The sequence below is a fragment of the Cyanistes caeruleus genome, chromosome 6 (assembly GCF_971803275.1).
Source record: "Cyanistes caeruleus chromosome 6, bCyaCae1.hap1.1, whole genome shotgun sequence".
In the NCBI taxonomy this organism is placed as follows: Eukaryota; Metazoa; Chordata; class Aves; order Passeriformes; family Paridae; genus Cyanistes; species Cyanistes caeruleus.
Genome location: NC_141706.1, coordinates 61,753,898 through 61,776,093, shown reverse-complemented (window position 1 = coordinate 61,776,093; position 22,196 = coordinate 61,753,898). Strand labels below are relative to the sequence as shown.

The 22,196-nt window shown below is 44.4% G+C and overlaps 2 protein-coding genes across 6 annotated transcripts in view; both read left to right on the top strand.

Moving 5' to 3' along the window:
- Nucleotides 1–22,196, top strand: part of ZBTB1 (zinc finger and BTB domain containing 1) — a 55,981-nt gene that overhangs the window by 14,076 nt on the left and 19,709 nt on the right. For 4 of the 5 annotated variants that reach the window (XM_086892492.1, XM_086892494.1, XM_086892491.1 and 1 more), the window contains exon 3: nucleotides 8,597–10,403. The exons of the other annotated variant lie outside the window; for it this stretch is intronic. In XM_086892492.1, the coding sequence (XP_086748618.1) occupies nucleotides 8,597–8,633 (37 nt within the window). In that variant the 3' untranslated portion in view covers nucleotides 8,634–10,403. Of the gene's footprint in view, nucleotides 1–8,596; nucleotides 10,404–22,196 lie in introns of those variants that run through there. 5 annotated transcript variants of the gene reach the window in all.
- On the top strand, nucleotides 15,155–18,433 carry HSPA2 (heat shock protein family A (Hsp70) member 2). Its single transcript, XM_023927407.2, has one exon. It carries the CDS (start codon nucleotides 16,147–16,149, stop codon nucleotides 18,049–18,051), a length of 1,905 nt encoding a protein of 634 aa, XP_023783175.1. The 5' UTR covers nucleotides 15,155–16,146; the 3' UTR covers nucleotides 18,052–18,433.

Here is a 22,196-nt window from a genome sequence, read left to right as displayed (position 1 = left end):
CCACTTTAACTATTAATAGCAGTGTGAGTTGCCTTGCATTTATTCAGTTTTAAATGTGCATTAGGATTTCTCTTGGTTGGTAGACATGTGTAGTTCTGCAGTGATGGAGAAAGCTCCCCCACTGGCCCTTGGTCCTGAGAACAGCTGTTCAGAGGCACCAGCTGCTTTGGGTGCAGTTTAGTGGCCTTTTAGTGTTTTGCTTTAACTGATCAGTCCTTTGTTTTCTTATATGATGCTGAAGTCAACTGAGTCCTCGATAGCACTGGGGTCAAAAGAGCACAGGCATGAGTACACTCCAGCACCCCATAGCTGGGGGATTCACACACTGCACAGTGATTCTCTGACATGCAGGTTATCCCTCACAGTGTCAGCTGGATTGGGAAAAGCAGTCAAGGGAAGTGAAGGAGAACTGGAGAGCACTGGGGGAGCTGGCAGGAGGGTCTCGTGGCACTGGAGGAGTGGGAAGAGTGAGTGGGAGAAGAGTTCCTGAGTGGGAGGGAGTGGCCAAGGCAGGCAGGCAGGATTAGAGCTGTGCAGTGGGAAGCAAATCCCAAAGGTGGCATGGAGGGGGTGGCTGGAGGAGTGGATAAAATGTCCCGGCTGTGAGACCGGAGTGAGGATGACTCAGCTTGGCTGGGGAGCTGTGGGCCTGAGCCATGAGCTCACGGACGCGGGTTGCGTACCAAGCACGGCCAGCCCCGCTGCCCACAGCGCTGTGGGGACACAGCACAGCCCAGATTAATGACCTTGTTGAAAAGCAGGAGGTGACCTCTGCCATGTAAGGGATCAGTCCTGAATTCGGTGAAGGGCTAAGGGTGATTTATAGAGCTTCCTGCTCAGGATCAGGAGCCCTTGTTTACAGCCTATTGGTATGAACTTGACCCAAAAATGCTTCTTAAAAAATGTGACTTCCTAGTGTAAGTAGACCTGCCAACTACAGAAGTTAAATGGAGAAGCTGGGAATGATGGTATTTACGTGTACTATCTAACTTTATAAACACCCTGAGTACCTCTGTTTTTCAATTACAAGCTCTGTTGTAGTAGGCTTTCAAAGTAAAGTTTGTTAAACCTTTCCAACTGAACTTGAATTGATGTTTTTTCCTGTTCTAGTGAAACAAAACCCAGTGCCTTGGAGTTCACATGTATGAAAGTCTGTGCTAAGGCTCACAAAGAGCATGAATTGCACTGCAGGGGAGCTTAAAAGTGGATCTACTTACATGTAGGCAGAAAAAATCAGAATGACTGAAGTAGTCTGAGAAGTGATCAAGGAGAGTATAGGAGAACATAAACAAGTCAGCCTGGCTTGCAAGTAGATGGGTATTTAAATAGATGAGTATTTAAGATGACATGTAAAAGCCTGCAGGGTAACAGCATGGGACTGTTAGAGAAAAAGCCTGGAGTGACAGGAGAAATTTGGCTGCTGTGAAAGGGGAGAAGGTCTGGGCGCTGAGGCAGCCTGGGGCTGGCCACTCCTGAATGTTCTCCCCAGAATGGGACAACATCTGCAGGACAATGAAATGATGGTGTTTCAGTGCTCCTACCATGACAAAAATGATTTCATGATTTAGTGGAGACAGAACAAAAGCAGACATGCAAGAAAATCAACAGCAGTTATCCTAGAAGTTTTGCTGTTACTTGAAAGATTGTGAAGGGGAAGAGAAAATACTGTATTTGTGAGTTATTTTCCTCTAATTTGTACTTTTCTGTTGCCATAACATTGTTCCTTTGCATCTCCTTAGTGAATGTTAGCATGTAAAAGCACTTAAGGATCTTTAAAACTGGAGGGGTAAGCATTGTGCAAGGCGTAGCCAGAAAGAAAAAGATTTGCTGGATGCCTTAAGTTATATTTTTAAGTGATTTGCTATTATTATTTTTGGAGGACCTCTCTGTGTTCTGTTGTTTTTCTCATTTTGGCAGTGCTATGGGCTGCAATCCTGAGAATTTATAAGTGGCCAGCCTAGCTCTTAGCTTCCAAGATTTACTGAAAGTTAAAAGGAGGGAATTCATGAAGACCTGGTATGAGCTTTAAAATATCACAAAAGCTGTTGAGCTTCTTTTTCAGTTTCAGAGGAGATGTTTGTTTCAGAGGAGATGTTTAAAATGTTAATATATATACTTGTAAATGCTTCCTGCTGACTTGTTAGTTCAAAGAGTATTTACATTTGTGTATAATGATATTTGTAGCAAACAGGTCTGTGGAGAAATCTTGATTTCAATAAATAGAGTATCATGGTATTTTGGAATTTATGCTTTAATTAGGGGACTTCTCGATGTAATATTTTCAGCTGATGTAAAACACATAATTCAGCATTTTTTTTATTCAAAGCTGAAGACAGAAAATATATTGCCCTGGAGGATGTATTAAAAATACATTGTTATAAAAGAGAATAGTTTGACTACACGATTGTATTTGAATACTCTAGTGCTAAACCATCAAGAGTCTCAGAGCTATTGGTGAGGACACAAATTTGCTCCTGGAGGCTGTGCCACCTTGAGCCCTGGCAGCCCTTTACTTCTCCCTGTTAGTTTCAGCCCTCCTCTCCCCTGTGTGCCACCCTCTCCATTGTCAAAAAGCATGGATCTATGTAGCTTCACAATTAACTGAACCAAACAACGGGCTTTTTCTATTCCCTGTGGGGCTGGTTTTTGGCTGGATCAGTTCCCCACTGTGCTTCCCTCTCCATCTCTGTGTCAGACCTTGTGCAAGCACAATAGAAGGGGTGGCATGAGAGGAGGAATGAGTGGCTGGGAGGGGGCTTGTTTGCTTAAACGAGCTGTACCAGAACTCAGAGCATGTCCCAAATTTTACTCGGTCTCTGTCTCCCCCAAGCATCCTCATGGAAGCTGAACTCTTACATTCATCTCCTATTTCCTGATAAGGAAAAAGGCAGCCCAACCTCTTACAAATGAAACACATCTCTGCTATCTGCCCTCTTTGTGAGAACTGGAAACCTTCCTGCATTCAGCTCATCCCACAAAAATGCTCTGGAGCTTTCTTAGTGTTTCTTGAAGCAGACTGGGTAGTGCTCCATGCCACTGGGTTTGTGTGGTTGGCCTGGCTGGAGGCCAGGAATGAGCTGGGCCCCTTCTCTGGCCAAACACCAGGAATGGCTCCCACTTTCCTCTGGCCTTCCTGCCCTCCAGCTGTGGGCCCAGATGCAGCTGTGGATCTCCTCTGCTGCCCTGTGCCCCTCACTTTTCACAGTCAGGGGAGACAGTTGTCTCATTTTTGGTCTAATGCTGAAAGTTTGGGGTAATTCCATGTGTAAGTAAAGCTGATGCTGGCAGTATCTATTACTATCCCTGTGTGCTTCGACCTTTTAAGTGTTTATCAATCTCAGAAGGTTAAAAATCAGATCTTCTGACTTCCCTAATTCTCAGCTGGTTTGATGCTTGTTGCAGACTTAAAGACCTACAAGATGAAGCATGACTAATCTGCTGAAGGCTAGAAATTAGGAACATGTTTTCAAAAGCTGACATTTCTGTAGTTCTCAGCTATAAACCAGTTTTGTGTATTTTCTTCCAACTTCCAAAAAACTCCTGAAATATTGCTGTGCAGTGTATTCTTGCAGTGTGAGTCGGCTGAGATTTTGTAGGGGAAAGATGCCAAAAATCAGGACACATTTTATAAATTGTCTTTTGCTACTTTTACAGTCGCTTCCACAATTCTGGAATTAATTGTGATCTTATTTTTTTTAATGCAGAAAGACAAATCTTAATTTGTAACAGGGCACTAGAGCTCATGACTCAGGAATCACTTCATCATGACTATAAATATTCAGCCCTGAAACAAATAGCCCATGTTCCTTTTCATGTACTTGAATGGCCAGTGTCAGCTTCACAGGAGAAATGCTGTCAGATCTTTATTTGGGTTATTTTTGCCCTCAAATTATCTTGTAGGGTGGGGATTTTTTTATTAATTTAAGACATAAGAAAACTATGTTGTGTGTCATGCTTTTAGAAAAATGGTTTTCAATAACTCATGCAGATTTCCTGTGTAATAGTGGTTAGAAATACATTTTAAATTTTCATATTGATATATTAAAGGGAACATAACAGAACTGTGAAATGAGAAATCCTCAGATGGTCCAAGGCCAGGCTTTGACCCTCTCTTTTGTGTAGCCAGCATGGCACACCTCACCCCAGCAACCTTGAGGTTCAGACATGGTCAGGATCTTTGATTCTCCTGCAAGAAAATGAAAAGGTTTAATCCTTTCCTGTGCCTTCTGGCATACTGAAAACCATAGTAAATCTTCCTGCAGCTACAACCACAAAAGCAATGCTGCATCTAGAATTTCCGGTGGGAGGAAAAAAAAAAAGAAATGGTTCAAGAACTTCTCCCTCTGACCAAGTTCTGCTGCATTTATTACTTTCACTCAAACTCACATGTGATTTGCATCAGTGAGATTTTGGGGTGCACTTCTTTTTGTCTGCAAGTAAGACATGACTTCAGATAAATATGTCTTGTAGTTCTGTAGACATCCCAAGACTCCTGACAGGAAATGAGGGCATCCCTTATAGGCCTCGAAATCCTAGAAGCTTTGTAGATTGTAGGAAATCCACTGGAAATCAGGACAGTTGTAAATCCTTAGTTTCTCAACTTGTCTGTCAGGCAAAGTGCCACCAGTGTCAGCAATTGCCAAGATCTCTGCAGCAGCCGTGTTGCCAACACAAAAGATGCAAAAATCAGTCTTTCCCCTTCTCTTTTCCCTCTCCCCTCATGACAAGGTTGCTATTTTAAAAACACATCCTTTTGGCTCTTTTATTTGCCTTCTGTTTTTTGAAAGGAAGATTTCCTTTCTTTCTGTTTTAAAGCAATGACTAGGGCTAAGAAGTTGCCTTTTTTAATAGTTCTCACATGTTCAGTTGAGCCTACACAACTCAGTAATACCTGTTCTCTCCTTTTTAGGTAACCATCCCACTACATTGCGGGTGGTCACCAGAGGGACTTCTGCTTCTGACTCCCCAGAAAATGAAAGGGAAAAATAACATACTGTCCTTCTCTCCATGGCAAAAGCCCCAAAGACCATGAAAGTTTGTGGAAATGCAGATAAGCTGACTAAAAATAGAGTTTGCTGAATACCATAAATTGCTTCTGGTTTTGGCAGCAGATACACCAGACTTCTGGTATTGGTTACGCTCCTCTTACACAAGTCGTTGTTAGGGCTTTTATTTAGGATGCTAAAGATGGTGCCCTGGTTTCTTCCCTGCCTGTGGGTTTTCTACTGGTACCCACTGGTACAGAGTCCCAGCTTCCAAACTACTGAGATTCTGGTTTCTAGCCATTGGTTATTGAATTACTTATACAAATCAGAAACATTTTAAGAGACAAAATCTAAAGTATCCCTCCTTTGGGAAAAGGATAGATACAGTAATATTGTAGGAAGAGGAAATACAGGGTAGGATCCTTTGGAACTGATGAAGAAATTGTCTTAGTATGTCCCACAGCCCAGGAGAGAGCTCAGATGTCTGAGCTACATTGTTATCAAGTGAATTAAATAGAAGTTGTGTACACTTACATATGCTGTAAAATATGACACTTAATACTCTGCGTGCCTGGAAGTCTGAGGGTTAGCCCCACCTAGTCAGCTTTCAGATGGATTGTGTTTCACTTAGATTTTACTGACACAGTCAGTTCTGCCAGAAAACACAGAGGTCCTGATGTACAGTAACTTAAAAACTGGAAAATAACTCAGTCAAGACACGAGATTTTACAGTAATTGTTACAGTTCTTTCAGCCTTAGTTTGTTGTTCAAAGAGTTAAATAGTTCAAAGGCAGTTTCCTTTGGAGAATGTTTATTTGATCAAGTTCAGTGTGGCTTAGACCCCAAATAGAAATACCAACTTCAAACAGAGCACTACTATGAGAGAAGGAATAGTCTGTGGCCTTCCAGACCTCACAAGCTATGTTGGTTTGTTACACAGAGTAAAAAAAATGTCCTTTAGAACAGATATACATTAACTCAGTGTATTTCACACACCACATCTTTTATCTCCCATCTGCTTCTCTCCCTGGTCCTTTGAGCCATTACAAAGTGACTGATATCCTGAATGAACTACAGACTCCTCAGTGAGAAGCATATACAGTGTGATTGGATCATCCAAGCTATTTAGTTTATTAGAGAATGTTCGAGGAGCTGCTGCTCCTGTTTACTAAATCTGAAATACTACCTCCTTTGGATTTTGGAACAGTGCTTATCTTTGCTTCTTGGTTCACTTTACATTTCAGGAAGCAGGGTGGGGGAGAGCCCAGTGGGTGCTTCTCTTAGATGGAGCCTAGAAAATCTTGTTGACTGAGGCGCATTGTTTTGTTTCTTCAGGTCCTTAGCTGGCTGAATCTTCAGACTTCTAATAAATGTACTAAGCCTTAAAAAAGCATTATTAATGCATGATGAGATACACCAAGTTCAGCCACTGAACATGAGAGTGGAACCCATGCAAATGCTGTTAGTGCAGGAGCCTGATATCGGGCCAAATCTGGAAAGTCATCTTTGATCTGTCTCCAGATCCTCCTTTTATTTGTAAACATCCAGCTAATCACAGACTTCCTCTGACTTTGATGAAGTGGAAGGAGCCGCATCCTCTGTGAGCTCTGGGCAGGGCTGGAATTCTGCAGAGGCTCAGGATGCGGGGATGGGGGTTCCAGCGCCATCTCGTGGCTCGCTGGGAACGCGCCTGTCCCTATTCCCAGGGCTGGAATGCTCCAGTGTGCTGGGAGGAGGGTGAAGCAGATCCTCCCGCAGCTGTGCATCCCCAAACAGCCTCTGTGCTTAGGGCAGCTGGGCGATTTTAGAGTCTGCGAGGAGGGCACAAGGTTTTATCTCTGATCTCCCTTCCTGTGGGCTGCAGGCGCTCGGCAGTGCCGGCAGCTCTGTGTGCGCTACACCCCACCACAGTTGGCACTGATTAGCAGTGTTTCTGCTGTCTCATCGGAAAAATGTGATTTAATATTCACAGGCAGCCCACCTTCCCGCACTCAGAGGTGGTCCCACACAGCACAGCCCATGTATTTGAGGGGGGTGGTGGAATGAAGCTCAGTCGTGTGTGTGAGTTGTCTATGATTTGCAAATGACAGAGATTTTGGATTGCAAAGTGCAGGCAGGCATGGTAATGAACAGCCATGGTAAACATCGATGTTGCTTGGGGAAAAGCAGTGCTCACATGCATACTGTAGTTGGAACACCCTTTTTTGTTAGTTTACCAAAAAAAAAAAAAAAAAAAAAAAAAAGAAAGAAAAAAAAAATACGGTACTTCCTGACTTCTGAGCTAGTCATGTTAGAGTTACTTTGCAGTAACAGCACCAGTACAGTGAATTCCCCTCCAAGATTTTAAAAATGTGGTAGGCAGACACATGGCCTGTCAGAACCAGCAGCACTTTGAAGGTAGCAGTTTGCCCAAGGCCTGTTTCCCCTGTTCACATTGCCCTCATGACACAAAACAAAAATCTTTGGTCCCAGCTGGCCTTTTTGTCCACCTTACGTATGTGACATGGCATAGAGGGTAGATAAGGTACCAGACAAGCCTGAACCTGGCACATGCAGTGAGTGAGGGCCTGGCCACGGTGCACACTGAGGTGTGGAGCATCACTTGAGGCTTTCCTCTCAAAGGTGTGCCAGGAAATTCAGCCCTGAGCTGGCCTTGAGGATGCTTTGGCAGGTAAGTAATGCAAAGAGCTGCTAAACCTGGCTTCATGTGCAGCCTCTGCAGTGTAGACACAACCACTTGGGCCGGGGCTGTCACAGCCTCATAGAAACACCAAGTTTACCCAGAAGTGACACAGTTGTATACTTTGTACAATGCGATTCACATATCCAGAGAAAGAAGTCAGTGTGCAAAAAAATTCCCAACAACCCTGAGGATTGTCCTCCAAACTTACATCCATGCATTTCCAGTTTCTTGACTGTTCCTGTCGGACACAAAGGTGCTCATATTTGTCATGAACTAGTGTGATTGAAAGAGACTTAAAGAAATTGTAAATATATATAATTTATCTGCATTTAACCTAAAATAAGAATTTGGTGTGTGTGTGGAGGTGTGTGTGTTGAGTAAATCCATAACAGTTACCTCTGAGTTGGGCAAGATAAAAAACGTTTTACAACCAAAAGTACAGTCAAATATGAAGCAGTGAGAAGTATTCCAGAGTGGGGGTGTTCCAAGCTATGAGTGGCTGAAGGGAAATAATACTTGTGCGATTTTTTGACCATCCAGTAAGCCAAGTCATAAACCACTGCTGGAAAGTAACACATACAGTATGAAAAAATATTTCTGGGAGGCTTGGGAAGTGAAGTTTTTCTTCAGCATATCTGTAGGTGTTTCGAAAAAGAAGGCAAAGGAAAAAGAAGCAAAAGTTTCTGAAACAAGATGACAACATTGTTTAAGGTCCTGTTCTGGTGGGGTAAGGGTTGAAGGAAATGTATGGCTTTTTAAAAGAGTTCCTGACTCTGGTGGGTGCTCTGAATATAACTGAAGGATGGGTATTTAGAGCAAAACCACACATGGTGAGGTGGGAGGGACCACATCGTGCTAGCAAATACAGTACTGCAGTGCGGGCTTCTGACTTTTAATATTTTTCTTGCATTTCTTTTCTGCATGGCAGTAGTGAAATAGGGACTTCTAAGCTTCTGAACAACTGAGAGAACCAGATTTGGAGAAGACATGAGGAAGAACTGGTCGACAAAAGATTTCATAAAAACTCAGAACCTCGTGTGCCAGATCTGAATTGGCACCACCTTTGCTTTTTTGACATACTGCAGCAGTCGCAAAAGGCACCAAAGCAGTCAAATTAGAACATGCAGTAAAAGTTGTTTTGGACTCTTCTATGTATTAGAAATCCTACTTCCTTGTGACTATTACTTACAGCTGTAAAAAACAAATTCCAAGTCTTTCATGGAGCAGACAGCCAAAAGAGGCAGATGCCAGGTGTTAAGGGCTGCACTGAAATGAATTTGCAAAATTTCTATTCACATGCTGGAGTGCTCCTTTCTTGAAATGAGGCTTCTTAGAGTTGCTGTCAAAAACTCTGTAGATTTTTTAGTTCAAACATTACAAGCGTATACTCATGCACAATGCTAAACTATCAAGTGTTTAAAAAAAAAAAAAAAAAGAGTAAGAGGTGAAAAAAAGGAATCTTAAAAACTGAGGACTGAGGGTCCCTGAGGAAGGACAGGATGGTGAGAGATCCAGCTGACTTGATTTCCCCTGCTGCCATGATCATCATTTGCAAGCTGAAGAGGACCTTCCATGGAGCACTGTGCTTGTATGTGGAGAGTAAAGAAATGGTGCTCTGGTCTTTTAAAAAGAATGGTGAAAATTTTTTACCAACAAGGAGATGAGTAAATGTGAAATAATCTTCACAGGGCACAGGGTGCACCTTGTTCTGGAGCTAAGCCTTGCAAAAGCTGGCTTGGAGAATCAGGCATTCATGTTCAGATTTGAGCATTTTAGGAATGCTAATGTTTCCAGCTAAATTAATGGAGGGGAGGCGGAAAACCTTAACCAAAAAAGCAATAAGGCAGTAAATTTTCCAAATTAGGGCAAGCATGAATTATAAAAATAATTTCTTCTGCTTCCCCTCAGACAACAGTGGATCAAATTAAGACATGTAAACAGACTAAACATGCTGATTATATTCTGCTGTAGTTACGTATCTTACTAATTCTACTCATGATTATAAAAGGATGTTTCATTGTTCACTATAACTGTTATCTCAAGAAGAGTCTGTCTATAATTTTATTTATAATTGGCATCATTTTCATTACTGTTGTTACAAAGTGTGTACAATATTGTCTGTATTGCAGCTTGTATAGGGCATGTGTCTGTGCTTGCTTTACTCTTTTTGAGTTTATAAAGTTACTATACAAATGCAAGAAAAGATGTTCAGATATCTTTGAATGTGGTTGATCAATCTAATTAAGTAGCCCCCAGTGTTTCAGCATATAAATGTTGAAGGTGTCAGCCCTATTAACACATAACACCTTAAACATAAATGTAGGTATTTGAAAAGCCTCCAGTGCAGCACTGGAATGCTGACACTTCAGTCCCAGTGGCTGTATGAAGTGAAGGGGAGGATGGTGAATATCAAAGCTGGATACCTCTGGGGACTCTTCAGGGAGAAGGCACAAGATATCTGAGAGCAAATGAGATGTCCTTTCTATAGAAAACATGAAGGACCTTAAGAGTAGGACCACCACAAAGCAGAGGAGAGAAGGGAATACATTTATAGCATCGCCTTCAACAGTATACAAAGCGTAGGATATCTAGAACAGGCTGCAACTGTTCTGTAATTTAGCTATTCCAGTCTATGCAGAGTATCAGTAAAGACATTCCAGGTTAGTTATCATCATCTTTAAAGCTTATTCTGTGCTTTGCAACAGTATCTTTAATAAAATACTCTTACAAATCTGCTTATTATTCTCATTTAATTCCATCTTATACCTGAGTTGTTAACAGTCCTGGCAACAGGGTGAAGTTATCACCTGCTTCATCAGCTCCTGTGTTTTTCCCATTCACCTGCTAATGACAAGAGGGAAAACAGAGATGAATAATTATCAAATATTCATAGAAATAAGAAAACAAGAGGAATAATAGCATGCTACCATTCAATTATTATAAAACTTGTTCACACTAAGCACATCAGTAAATCTGAGACATTAATCACATACTGATCTCAGAGTAAGAAGTATTGGTCTTTGCTGGGTTTACAGTACATCATTTATCTTGTTTAAGACTTAGCATAATTTTCCAGCCTTACAGTTACTGCCAATAATTGCAGTATGTTGTTTAACCCCATCACAGCAGTTCTAGATAAAATTCTCTGTTTTCATTTATTTACTCCCTGAACCATATAGTGTATCCTTTTAATATCTTCAAATAAGATCAAGCAGAATTCAGGTACATTAACAGATAAGATTAGAATTCAGAATAATTCTGGCAAGGTGCAGATGGAATCTGAAAACATATTTAATAGGAAAAAGTGCAAGCTGGAACCATTAGCTGTGCAAGTAAAGGAACAGCTGCTTAATTTCATAGAATCCTAGAACGGTTTGGGTTGGAAAGGACCTTAAAGATCATCTCATTCCAGCACCCCTGCTATGGGCAGGGACACCTTTCACTATCCCAGGTTGCTCAGAGCCCCATCCAGCCTGGCCTTGAACACTCTACCACAGCTGCTCTGGGCAACCTGAGCCAGGGCCTCAGTAGCATCACAGTCAAGGATTTCTTCCTAATACCTAAACTAAATCTTACCCTTTCAATTTCAATTGAAAATAATCAATGCATTATTTTGGATCATATTCTAAAAATTAATCTGCAACATCATGATGTTGCAAATAAAGGTAAAAACTGAAATGTAGATTCTAGAGTATCATCTTCTCCTTCAGAACCACTAAGGCAAGAGCTGGTAATGTCTCCAGTTTTGAGCATAGCACTTGAAAGCTAAGATACAAGGTGCATGCACAGAATCCAGGAGAAAGCAGTGAATGTCTGGAAACCAAGAAGATTTTTCTTCTGAGCACAGGTTGAGTGATTTTAAGTCATTTTACAGAAAAGATGATGGAGGGAGAACACAGTGATTTTCATATACAAAATCTGTTTGCAAAGAAAAATGGCACAACTGTTTCTCATATCCACAGTGAATATGAATAAAAATAATTGCCTTAAATTGAAAGAAAGGAATCTTGGTTAAACACGAAATGGGACAAAATGAGCTGTTGAGGTCCTTGTTTGATCTGATTCTGTGATTACTGGAAAACATTTTGCTTTGAAGTCACTTTCTTAGGACTGTCAGTAGAGCTGGTACTGGCTGCAAGAAAAGGAGGCTGCAGTTAAAGGAATAAAGAACTCATTGCCTAAAATGTGCAGCACACCAGTTTATCTAGTCAGCACTAGTGATACTAACTTCAGCTTTTAATCATGCCTCAGCAAACTGTCATAAGTCTATGTAAATAAATGTGCTTAAAAACCACTTAATTATAAAATAATTATTCCTTGAAGCATCACACATTAGCTTAATCAGTGTTGACAACTTCCATGATTTTATTGAGTCTAATCAATCTGAGGCAGCCTGGTTTCAACTGCAAGATAGTGTAATGAGCTATTTTATTTATTAAAAAAAAAATAAATTAGACCTATGAATTACATGGAAAATCCTAAAAGTGTAATCTGAAAATATAGTAAAGATGAAAAAGTCAGAAGGTGAAAAAAGCCACTAGGTTTATGATTTTAGGAGATCTGACTCACAAGTTTTGAACTTCTGATTTGGCAGTATGGAATTACAGTACCCTATATTCTGCTGTTCTGAATATTTTCAGAGTACTGATCACGCATTTGTTTAATTTGCCCAAAAACATGTTATACAGATTTGCAGAAACTTTGTTTGTTATTCACAAACACAAAGGAACACTTATTTAAGTAAGATGATGTCTTGTGGCTGCCCTTTAAATTAACAAGGAGCAGCTGTGCACAAAACCTGGAGGTATATAAATACAAAATAAGTTACATAGTTTCCCCCACATACACTATGATTTTTAATGCAACACCTTGTTAGAAGAATCTTGGCATTTTATACACTGGTAGTTCTTGTTTGAATTCCAAGTACCAGACATCTGTTCACAAATAAGACAAGATGAAGAATTTCAGTAATGAAAAGGTATTGTGACAGAGTATTACTTGATCTTAGAATAGCAGTGGCTTAGACTTTTCTGAACTGATTGCTGTATTATAAAATAACCCATTCTCACCACTACAATCTGATTATGCAATTTTTGGGATAGTTTTACAAGGGAAATGGGTATTAGGGAAATGGATATGAGGGAAATTGATACCAGAATTGAAGGTCTAAGGTCTTCTGACTGCCAAACCTGAAAAAGTTATTCATTGCATTTCAACTTTATGATCCAAGTGGCTTATTGAACTGTAACTTGGGTTCAGTCCTATTTTTATACTACATTGCCTTATGAAACCTGTGGGGGGGAAAAAAAAAATCTTCCTTTTATCAAGATAAAGATAAGGGTTGAGTTCTTAGTTCTGCTCCAGATACTGAGCTCTTGCTTCACTGAAGAAATCTAAATATCATCTTCATTTCTGGTTGGGTGGTGTAATGGAGAATAGCCTACAGCATATTACATAATGCTGCCAAACAGGAGACATGGGTGCATAATCGATCCTAAACACAAATAAATGGATCAGAAAGAGGCCTGCCACTGCCAGAGGTGCTGAATTGCTTCTCTGGAAGTTGCTGTGAAAATATGGCTTACAGATTCAAGATGAGGGAATAACAGAATGTTTTGTTAAAAGGAAAATCAGACTTGTGCTGAAAGTCCTCCCCATAAAGCTCACTCTTTAATTTCTGAACCAGTTGGTTTGGCTCACCTATACCATGATTGCATATGAAGCAACATTAAAGGGAATCATGTGGCTCTTCCCGTATGAGAGGATGACTGCATGGATGAGTTGGTTCACAAACTGCTGACAAAAAGCAGGCTGGTAATAGCTCTGCTGAGAAGAGAGAATACGTCTAATGAGGTTTTAGAGGTTACTCCCTCTCGTTAGACTGGACTTTCTCTAAAGACATCAGTAAGAGGTGATGGCAAGAACATCACGTGAACTTCTGAGTAGGAATGAAAGCTTAAAAAGCAGCTGGGACCTAGACATATCATTGTACAGAAGAAAACAGCACCTGTGTGCCCAGCTGGAAAAGAAATATTTCTGCAACAGGCTAAACAGCCTCAGTCCAGAGATGTTGGATTTTTCCTTAGGATGTCTCTTTACACCAGTAGCATTAAAATGGTGTGCTCATGTTTTCCTCCAAGATCTTTTCCCCAGGTTTACTACAGCAAAACAACTCAAATGATGAAATAAACAAGACTGAGGGAATACTCTCAGGGTGAGCAGTAATCCAGCCGATGCAAACACCTCTTTAGCAGGTTGCCAGCACATGTGGGTATCAGCACAACCGTATCAAGGCCACACTAGTTATTGGGCCAAGGAAAACCCAAACAAGTTTTGTCTGGAGCTGTAGTATATATTTTTTGCCTGGGCTGATAAAACATATATTGTTTCTATACATATATTTTTGAGGTAGGAGTCTTCCTTTTACTCTGGAATAACAGGGTCTGAGTTTGTACCACAGCTATTAAAACAGGGTTCTTGTGCATTATTAGTGTTCCTAAGGGACAGTTCTCACAAGGATACAAATAATAAACAACATCAACTTTTCTGCTGAAACAGAATTTATTATCCACCTCTCTTTGTATTGCTCTGGCATTTCTCCCTGTTCCACATAATACAATCAACTGAATGAAGTGGCAGTGAATTACAGGAAGAGATGGTTCAGTGATGAATCAGTCACTGGTCTAACTACAAGAGAAACCGACACCCTTCCCATCAAAGAAATATGCTCACAGGATATACAGAACAGCTCCTGTAGGCAGGGACAGCTGATGGTTCCCATTTTCCAGTGACTTCTTTTGGATTGCTCCAAGGTCAGAACCTGTGTGAAAAAGAAAAAAAAATACCAGGATCCGTGGAAGAATAATATTTAAGCACGTACAATACGTATGGTCAGAAATCCAGGCTCTTCCATCTTAAAATGACACACATAATGCACAGAAGAGGTGGAACTCTCAAGTCTTGTAAAAAAGGCTTTGAAAAAGACACTAATGGAAACAAGGATGTTTTTGAACAGGAGTTATACTGCCTAATAATTGTGTGAATACAAATCACTCTGGGAAAAGCTGTAACACGTTCTCTATGAGGCCAGGTGTAGCAAACTGGTGAAGGATGAGGACAAAACTAATGAAAGAGAATTTAAGTATACAGCGACACTAATCCTTCTCTCGTTTAGCTCCTTAAGTCTATGGATAGCAAACTTTTAGCAACACTTTTAAAGGAGCTGAAAAGGAGCTACTCACTAAAACTCCCTGTATAAAAAAAAATAAATCTCAGGACGGTGTTTTGCCCTCCTTACTAGAACTGGAATATTTTGAAGTGTTTGTCTCAGAGTAAGGAGGCATAATTTGGAGGAACCACAGCGGATTTTAATGTTTAATATATTTTCATCAAAGCACTTTCCTAACTCCGAGTTAATAGCTCCATAGCTTTTGCTAAACGTAGGCGTGACGGCATCTCACATTAGCACAACAGACAAGAATTTGGAGGCGGTTCAAGAATGGTCACCACGCAGGAACACGCCTCAACAGGGCCCCCAAAGCCCCGCCGGTGCCATTCCCCGAGTTCTGCTGCCGGGGCAGGAGGGGAGAACCCGGTGTCACTCTCTGAGTTTGGGTACCGGGACAGACACGGGGCGGGGGTGCTGTCAGCCCGCCAAGTTCGGGGAAAATATGGCCAAACACGGACTCGGCGGGACTTTCCCTCAGGCACTTTCCCTCAGCGGGAGGCGCGGAGCTCTGAGGGGAGGCGTTCCGCCATGACAGTTCGGGGGTCGCCTCGGTGGGGGAGGGATGGCGGGCGTTCCGTCCCGACAGTCGGGGGAAGGTTGAAGGGAGGTGTGTGTCTGTATCAGGGAGGGAGGGCGAAATTTCTGCCGCTCTGCGACCAAATAAGGGCAAATTCCCCAGAGCCGGGCTGAGCGCTCAGGAATTACAAACACCGCACGGAACGAGCGGCCCCGAACCCACAACCCCCCACACCCCGCGGGTCCGAGCGGGCGGAGCGCGGGGGCGTCCCGCAGCGACCGCGCAGCCCCACCCCGCCGGCCCGCCGCCGCCTGCCATTGGACAATGCTGCTGTCAATCCCCGGCATAACGTCATTTCAGCTGGAACTTTCTAGCTGAAGTTCGTGGCGGGGGCGGGGCGAAGGGACAGAAGGAGCGCGGATTGGCTGAGCGCGATGGCGCACGAGAAAAACCCGGAAGAATCGCGGCCCCCGGGAGGGGCGGGTAGGCGCTCGCGGTTTTGATTGGCCAGAGCGTTGAGGGCGGGCACTCCCCGGCGGCTCGCGGGGGCGATTGGCCGAACGACTGCTCGAGGTGCGTCGGGATTGGTCGTCAGGGTTCTGGCAGGTTCCAGAAGCGGCGGCGGCGGGTATAAAACGGGCAGCGGCGGCGCGAGCAAGGCATATCGCGCCGCGGCGGCAGCGAGAGCGGGCGGGGTGGACACGGGCGAACAGCAGCACAGACAGCCGACACCATGTCTGCCAAAGGGCCGGCGATCGGCATCGACCTGGGCACCACGTACTCCTGCGTGGGTGTTTTCCAGCACGGCAAAGTGGAGATCATCGCCAACGACCAGGGTAACCGCACCACACCCAGCTATGTGGCGTTCACCGATACAGAGCGCCTCATCGGGGATGCTGCTAAGAACCAGGTAGCGATGAACCCCACCAACACCATCTTTGACGCCAAGCGCCTCATCGGCCGCAAGTATGACGACCCCACGGTGCAGTCGGACATGAAGCATTGGCCTTTCCGTGTGGTGAACGAGAGCGGCAAGCCCAAGGTGCAGGTGGAGTACAAGGGGGAGATGAAGACCTTCTTCCCAGAGGAGATCAGCTCCATGGTGCTCACCAAGATGAAGGAGATTGCTGAGGCCTATCTAGGGTGCAAGGTGCAGAACGCTGTCATCACAGTGCCGGCGTACTTCAATGATTCCCAGCGCCAGGCCACCAAGGATGCCGGCACCATCACTGGCCTCAATGTGATGCGTATCATCAATGAGCCCACTGCAGCTGCTATTGCTTATGGCCTGGACAAGAAAGGAACCCGGGCTGGAGAGAAGAATGTGCTCATCTTTGACCTGGGAGGGGGCACTTTCGATGTCTCAATCCTTACCATCGAGGATGGGATTTTTGAGGTAAAGTCCACGGCCGGTGACACCCATTTGGGTGGAGAGGACTTTGACAACCGCATGGTGAACCATTTTGTGGAAGAATTCAAGCGTAAGCACAAGCGTGACATCGCTGGCAACAAGCGAGCGGTGAGGCGGCTGCGCACGGCTTGTGAGAGAGCGAAGCGGACCCTCAGCTCCTCCACGCAGGCCAGCATTGAGATTGACTCTCTCTTTGAGGGTATTGACTTCTACACCTCCATTACTCGTGCCCGTTTTGAGGAGCTCAATGCTGACCTCTTCCGTGGCACCCTGGAGCCGGTGGAGAAGGCTCTGCGTGATGCCAAGCTCGACAAGGGCCAGATCCAGGAGATCGTGCTGGTGGGTGGCTCTACCCGGATCCCCAAGATCCAGAAGCTGCTACAGGATTTCTTCAATGGTAAAGAGCTCAACAAGAGCATCAACCCTGATGAGGCTGTGGCTTATGGCGCTGCTGTACAAGCAGCTATCCTCATGGGAGACAAGTCTGAGAACGTGCAGGATCTGCTGCTGTTGGATGTCACCCCTCTGTCCCTGGGCATCGAGACGGCTGGAGGAGTGATGACCGCTCTCATCAAGCGCAACACCACCATCCCCACCAAACAAACTCAGACCTTCACCACCTACTCAGACAACCAGAGCAGCGTCCTGGTCCAGGTGTATGAGGGTGAGAGGGCTATGACAAGGGATAACAATTTGCTGGGCAAATTTGACCTAACAGGCATCCCCCCAGCGCCCAGGGGAGTCCCCCAGATCGAGGTCACTTTTGACATCGATGCCAATGGTATCCTGAACGTCAGTGCCGTGGACAAGAGCACGGGTAAGGAGAACAAGATCACCATCACCAACGACAAGGGTCGCCTCAGCAAGGACGACATTGACCGTATGGTGCAAGAAGCAGAGAAGTACAAAGCAGAGGATGAAGCTAACCGGGATCGGGTGGCAGCCAAGAACTCCCTCGAGTCCTACACTTACAACATGAAGCAGACAGTGGAGGACGATAAACTGAAGGGAAAGATCAGTGACCAGGACAAGCAGAGAGTGCTCGACAAGTGCAAGGAGGTGGTTTCTTGGCTCGACCGCAACCAGATGGCTGAGAAGGAAGAGTACGAGCACAAGCAGAAAGAGCTGGAGAAACTCTGCAACCCGATCGTCACAAAATTGTACCGGGGAGATGGAGGGGCCGGGGCGGGTGGCTCCGGCGGCCCCACCATCGAAGAAGTAGATTAAAGAGGACTGAAGTATAGACTGGTTTATGGACAGTCACTCCATTCTTTGCTTTGTTATTTTTTCTAACGTTTAAGGAAAACGTCCTTGCCGATAACAGAGTTTATTCTGTTGGGTGTGTATAAAGGCAGATCTGTCAGCTTGGTTTTGATAAGAGGGAAGGCACGTCCTGCTTTATAAGGTTAGTAATAGACAAATGTTGTTAATTCAGATACAGCTGTTTGTATTCTGGATGTTTGTCTCTGTCTCTTTCAAAGTTACCACTTTATTGTTGCAGTTGACAAGTTTCAAGTTATGCATGAAAACCTTTACAGAAGATGAAAAAAAAAATTTGCCAAATTTGGCTTCTGGAAATTTTGTTAATAAATAAAATGTATTAAAAGCATACATCTATCCTCTTTCTCCTCTCTGTGAAGGGGCAGTAGTGGGGTGGGGAGGGGGTGGGGTGAGGAAGACCTTTCTGGTGGTGTCTGTGGCTCTGGGTGGTGACAGCAGTGGGGCAGGGCTGTGTTGGGCTCCGGAGGGGTGGCTGATGCCCCTGGAATGGCAGGGGAGAGAGCACGGGGGCTTCCTGAGGGGAGCCCAGTTTGGGATGGACACTGGGGAGGAGATGTCTTGGTGTTGCAGCCCCCCAGCCTCATGGCAGGGGCAGCGTGGCTCCCGGGATTTTCACAGCAGGGAAAAATTCCCTGGAGTTGTGTGCAGGTGCTGTTTTGGGGCAGGACCCGCTCTTATCCACAATCCATGTCCGGAGCTGCAGTTCCCAGTGTGGGAATGCATCCTGTGCGTCTGGCTGGGAGGGAACAGCGGGGAAATGAGGACAACAGAAATAGTCCTGCTTGGCAGGTGGTGGGGCTTGATAAAATAGAGACGGGTCTGTGGGCAGCTGTAAAGTGCTGAGTTATTCTTGGGTTGCTTGTGTGCATGCTGAGCTTCCAATACTTCACTGTTTTTCTCCTCTTCAGACTATCAAAAGTAGAGCTGGCAAGGACACCCCCAGAGCTGGGAGTGCTGAGTAAGGAGCTGGTATGTTGAAGTTAATAGAATAGGCAAAATCTGTAGTAGTTAAACTTGTTTGGCTTTGCTGCAAACTGTCTGCAGAGCTCCTCATTTGTATAAGAGCAAAAAACCTGGCAGGCAGCGTTGGGAGTCCGAGGCGCTGCGAGTTAATGAGCTCTCCTGCAGCAGCCTGATGGCACGCACATTTCGGACTGGCTTGTCCTTTAAGGGAAAAAACTGCAGAGCAGTGGGCAGCTGAAGGCAATCGGCTGCTGTGTTCTGCTTTGTTGCTTGTTGGTGTCCTGGGAACCGTGGTGGGTGCTGCCCTGCCAGCTCTGCCCGCTGCAAACAACTTTTAGGACTCTGCTTCCTTAAGCTTGTAGGTGATGTGTGTTTAAAAAAAAAAATAAAAATCTACAAAAAGTTTTTTGTGTCAAGAAGGGAGACAGCAATAAGGCTGTTCAGTATTTAATAACCAGCACAGATGTAGCACTCTGGTTTACTACATAGATTTCTCTCAGACAGCTTTCCTGGGCACTCACTGTGGGTTTCTCTTCACTGGCTACAGAAAAGGGTTAACAGTCATCACGGGGGGGGAATGTGAGGCTTGTAAAAAGCTTGTTTGATAGCTGTTGTTGCAAATGACTCTAAACCACTTCAGGTTTATTGAGCGGTTCGCAGGTAAATGTCAGTGCCATCACAGTGAGATTGGAGAAGTCGATTGCAGCAACTTCAGCACCTGCTGAGGGCTTCAGTGAGATCTCCAAATGCAGCAATCAGGCTCTTGCTGTTCGGGTACCCGGCACTTTCCTGGCTGTTTCCAGGTACACTGCCTCTTGATTTCCAGGTTGTAACATAGAGAGGGCCCCTGGGAATGGGAAGATACTGTGACTTTTCATTTCCCTTAGGAACTAATGGATAAATATGTTTATAAATGGCACTAGATTATCTGTAAGTGAAAAGCTGTTGCTGCAAACTGTAATAGTTTGTCAGATAAACTCTTCCTAACCAAAATCTCACTACTATGGGATTACAATAAGGATGACCCATTTTCATTGTAAATGCAGGTTGAACTATTTTTTTTTTTTCTATTAACCAAGTGGTAATTGCCCTTGCCACATAGTTTCCTTTACTTTTCAGCCCTTGGTTTGCATTCCTCAGCGTCGCTTCCCAGTTATTAAACACAATTTTTTGTTATTTAAGTGTCTTGCAGAGCTAATGTAGCTAAATGCACACAGCAGACAGTTTGTCACACTGTGCTGTTGTCTGTCCTTCCTCTCACCTCGGCCACTGTTGCCCTGTGCCTGTTCCAGCACGGGCAGTCAGGGAAAAGAGACCAGAGACGTGGAGTCCCCATCTAGATGGTGAAAGTGGCTGAGGACAACAACAGGTTAACACTGGGAGAGTTGTATTTTATTTTTTTCCTACAAAAGAGGTGTTTTTTGGTGTGACACGCCTAAGGCTGTGTGTGAGGTATGTAAAGGATTGGAAACTTGTGCCAGCTTACACGCTTGGGAAAAGATTTGTAGTGTGAACAAGCTCCCAGAACGCAAGAGGCAGAAAACTTGAAGAGCTCAGAGCTAGATTCCTTGCATTCATTCACTTAGTTTACAAAACAAAGAATAACTTTGAGTCAGTTTTCAGTATGTTGTACTAAGTGCAGAGCGAACTCTGATCCTGTTAGTGGAAACTTCCCACTGATTCCAGTGGGTCTGTATTCCCCCCCCCTCCCCATACCACCTTCTTAAAGAAATAAAGCCAGTTTCCCAAATGCTGCTCCTCATTTGCAAATAGGTGCATTTGGTGTGTACATGTCCTTCTGGGGAGCAGTTGTGCATTTCAAATGAATTTGGCAAAGCCAGGCAAGAAATCTTCTGTAAAATCTGCAGTTTCATTGCGCTCAGCGTCTCTCACGCTGTACACTGTCCTGACTCCCAGGAAAGCCAGCTGCTCCTGTCAAAATCCTGGGCCTGGGTCTCTGAACTTTGCCATGCTGCAACAAGGCTGTGCAAGAAAAACAAAGCCCATAAGGGAGAATGTAAAGTGCCTGTAAGTTCCCAGCACTTGTGCAACTCCTGTATTAACTTCTGATGGCTCCGTGTATTTTCTGATTGAGTTTGGATGGTATTATTTCAAAGAGAGGAACACCCGGGACACTAATACTGAATAATTTAATCACCCAAATGAAACCCCTAAAGCACAGCTATGCCGCCCTGCAATTCTTTACAGGGGAGAGAGAAGGGCCAAAAAAAGACAGAGCCGAAAGCATTACTATAAAATACCGTGCCGTGTGGGAGCCCTCGGAGGGAGCTGAGGACAGGAGAGGTGTCTGAGGGCAAGGCAGTGGTGAGGAGAGGTGCTGGCACCGGCTGTGTCCGGCCAGCCGGGCGGGTGAGTCAGCCCGGCCCCGCCGCCTCCGGAGCGTCTGTTTGAAGTTGTGCGCACAGCACTTGCAGACAGGCTGCAGCCCTGCTCAGCCCTTGTGATACCATCTTAAAGGCAGGAATGAATACATCCCAGCAGCCTGCCTTTTATCTCTCGGGAGGCACTGCCTGGAGCCCTGCAGGCTGGCTAGCATTTCTCTTGGGAGCTGCCTGTCATTTAGGTTCTCCTTGAAGGTTTGGGGCTCTGTGGGGTGCAGCCAAGGTAGGAGATGAAGGACCTCAGGACTGCACCATAAATTTGTCTTTCCTATTGTGAGCCACTCCTGCAGACACATATGAGGAACAGGAAGAAAGAGAAAAACTGTTCAGGAAATTCACATTTCCAGTCTTGGCACTCACATTAAATGCAAGGCGTCACATTAAGAAATATGGGCTTACACACCCAGCACCCATACTTAAAGTTTCTTTTTTTCAGTCTTGTCAGTGCAATGCAAGGTAATAGCATTTCAAACCCGACTTATCTCAAAGCTGTTCCTTGTTTCTGTTCCTTGGCCCTGTGCCTGGCATGAGTTTCCCTGACTGTGTCCCTTCAGAAGGCACGCGGTGGTCTAATCTCTGCTACGTCAGGTACGCTGCACCTTGGCACACCGGAGTCCTGGGATGTTAAACCAGCAAAGCATGTGGATGCTCTTACAGCAGCAAAATTACCTTCTGTAGTTGTTCATCACAGGAAAGTTATCACCCCTCCCTACCCCACAGTGAAAC

Coding starts and splice junctions, on each gene's coding strand:
- HSPA2 (XM_023927407.2), top strand. CDS start 16,147: ATGTCTGCCAAAGGGCCGGCGATCGGCATCGACCTGGGCACCACGTAC.